This window comes from Blastomyces dermatitidis, assembly GCF_000003525.1.
Source record: "Blastomyces dermatitidis ER-3 genomic scaffold supercont1.13, whole genome shotgun sequence".
Taxonomy (NCBI): Eukaryota; Fungi; Ascomycota; class Eurotiomycetes; order Onygenales; family Ajellomycetaceae; genus Blastomyces; species Blastomyces dermatitidis.
Window position 1 is genome coordinate 40,095 of NW_025544786.1, and position 3,422 is coordinate 43,516.

Genomic DNA, 3,422 nt, shown 5'->3' on the forward strand with positions numbered 1-3,422 from the left:
TCATTTCTATCTATTCATTTAATATGTCTATCTTTAAGACTATTTTCTCTTTTCCTTTGTCATGATATTTTCAAATGATTTCAAAGTATCAAAAGATGTTGAAATACTGCAATTGTCACGCTCCCGGCCGCGCCAAGGCCTCGTTGCGGTTTCACACAGTCTATCACTTTCATGCAGATGATTTCATTCTGTCTGAACCAGTTTTCAATCACTCTATAATATTATTCAGATATATTATAGAAAGATCTGATTAATGAATATGAGAACTTCACTTTTATATAAGGTCAGCAGATTACTCTTTCTTGATAATGAGATGCTGCTGAGATATCACTCTGACTATTCTCACTTATGAAATGAGAGAAGAGTATTCACTCATTATCTATATAGAATAGCTAGATGCTAACTTCTTATCAAAGAAGTCAGTGATTCATTTTTTCTTCTACTGAAATATATATAAGAGTTACTGCATATCTTATACAATATTCTTAGTATACTAAGTATTATATCTGTGATATTCTTATAATAACTCTGTAGTCTACAAGCTCACTATTCAAGCAAGATAGTCAAGCTCACTCATACAGCTTCTTAAACAACTATCTCTACATAATATCATCAACTAGTCACTGCTTTAGTTTCATTATATTACAATTTGAATCACTCTACCTGTGTGATTCAACGGTTGCTTGAGCCAGCGTACAATTACAGGCGTACGCCGGCTTCTTATATATCATACGCTAAATTAATTAGCGGCCGCTATAGCCTCTTTACACTCATAAGCAAGTTCAGAAGCGGCCGCATTATTATCTGATGATCATACAGTCTTCTGACTCATCATACATTCTTTCAAATCACATTCTCTCTCATCAGATTCAGTCACACTCATGTGATCATGATATCTGCTCTAGCTTCATGCGGATTAGCATGTCACTAGTATTTGTGATCTTGTAATCTATCTCTGATTCAGCTAGCATTCTGCATACACTCTTATAAAGAAACTTTCACTATATTACATCACTCATTCACTAACTTTTCTCATTCTTCAATCATCTTCTTCATCATCATCATTATTAAACATTACTATCTCATTCAAGATTTCTACTTCTTCTTCTGTTCAACTCTTTTCATCTGTTTATCTATCATATTGTATACATTTCTGGCAATAATCTCTCATTCTCATAATAAGCATTCTCATAATGCTCATACCAGGCAGTTCATTAGCAGTAAGTGTAATACATTGTGAAATATAATCAGGACTTGTTTATCTTCTAATGATTGTCAGAATATATTATTATAAATGACACATCTTCTTCATCTTCTCATACACTCTTAACTGTTTTTTCTTCTTAGCAGATTTCTGATCATGTTTTCTAACATGATTTTGCATGAATGCAGATACTGATATATTGTTTTTATTTATATAGAATCTTCATGTGTTGACAGATTCATATTCACTGATGATAGTGAACTCAATGTTAAGTCATTGATCAAGAACTTGAAGAATATGATAATAAAGAAATTATTCATATCATGTGTGACTGAGTCTTCTACATTCTTCTCTGTCTCTTCTGCTGCTTCTTTCTCTGCTGCTCTCTCTCAATCTTCTACACTTGTTCCTGTGTCTGATTCTCCCGCTCCCGCTATCTCTGTTCCTGCGACTCTCATTTCTGCTACTTCTGCTCCCACCGCTGCCTTTATTACTAGCTCTCCCTGTTTCAAGAAGATGTTGCATAGACTCAGTGAATCATGTTTCTCAGTATATACACTTCTGCTCTTCTTACTGATCTCTAGAATAATTTATTATATAAAGACAGTGTATGATATAACTATCTGAAGCTCAGTTACAGACACTGATTATTACATTCATTTTAAATATTCATGATAAGACAATTATTCATTTATTTCAGAGAATCATTTTCTCTCTTAACAGTATTAAGATTGTAAGTCTTTTTCTTTTTATCTTTTCTTTCTAATGCTGATTTTTCTATTCTCAGAGAAAATTATTATAGATTTTATTATACACAAAGTCATGATATTCTCAGATATTAAGAAACTTTTCATAACTGTTAAATTCAATATTATGAGTATATCTACTCTGATAAATATCTTCAGCATGATTAACTCATATCAGCCTATTCTCTGACATTTATTATCTGACTTTGTGATGCAGATGAAGAATATCTGTGTTTTTGAGAATGAGAATATAAATGTCATACTCTTTTACACCTGCAGATGTGAGGCTTGTACATCTTGTCTGAGATGTTATCATGAAAATGAGCTGTTTATATACTGTGTTCTGCTTTCTGTATTTCTCTGTATCTCTCTCTCTCTTTCTGAGAAGTCTTGTGTGTGTTGTAATTATATGTATAACTCTAAGATCAGTGAGTGTTTATTCAGTAACTGTTCTCATCTCTGATTTTATAATTTTCATATACTAACAATGATTCTTAGTTACTCTGATATCTGAGATCATTCTAATTGAAGATAATAATATCACTGAGACTACTCTCTCTCACTCTTAAGCTTCTTTCATCACTTTCTCTCTCTTCTCTGTGAGAAAGATTGTGCATATATCAGATTATAAGTGTTTAACTCTGAGTAGCTTCTGCTGTTATTTATTCAGTTCTGTGTCTTCTTCTTCTTCTATTTCTTCTATCTCTGCTTTCTCTGCTCTGACTTCTGATTCTGCAGGTTCTGTGCTCTTCTTCAATTTCTCTACATATATGCATGCACATTTCTATATTAGCATTTCAGTCAATCTTGTAATAAATGACATTAATGTTGTATACAGAGCAGTAGAGAAATCAGAGATATACACAGTATTATTATAAGAGCAGCTTGCAGCTCTCAAATCTCTTACAGATCTCAAGTTTTGAGATTTTCTTTGTTTTCACCATTTTTTGAGTGGCATGATGTTGAAAATAGATTAAATGTGTGACATATAAAAATGAATGAGATGTGTATAATAATATTTTTCTTTTTACAGCTGACTCTTATAATTGATGATTAATTCATTATCTCTTTTCTTTTCTTATACTTTTTCTTTATCTGCTGGTCACTACTCTTATATAATCTCTATATAATACAGTGTTCAGTGACTAGATTCAGTAGCTTTCATCTTTTGTGATTCTGTCTTATACATTATACTCTCTCTCTTCACTCACTTAGATCACTACAGTGAATAGCTTAGTGAAACTAATCTCATCTGATCTCTGATCATCTTCAGAAGTTAAGATGACTTAATCTCACATGTCTGTGAATATTTTAGATAGTTTGTTCTCTGTGATCTTCATGATTGAACTGATGTAAACAGTTGAATTCAACTCTGAATTTCTTTTTCTTCTGTGATCTGACTTATATATAAGTCTGCTGCTTTGAGACTGCTCTTTACTGCATTACACCTGCTGTCTATGATATATTATCAT

General features: G+C 32.1%; 1 protein-coding gene across 1 annotated transcript; it reads left to right on the top strand.

The window, feature by feature from the left end:
* Positions 1 to 1,421: 1,421 nt before the first annotated feature.
* On the top strand, positions 1,422 to 1,937 carry BDCG_17898 (uncharacterized protein; the record flags this gene model as incomplete). The annotated part of the gene is made up of 2 exons (XM_045426944.1): positions 1,422 to 1,753; positions 1,905 to 1,937. Coding segments are annotated over 2 exons (365 nt in total), but the record flags the coding sequence as incomplete, so codon positions are not given.
* Positions 1,938 to 3,422: the final 1,485 nt, after the last annotated feature.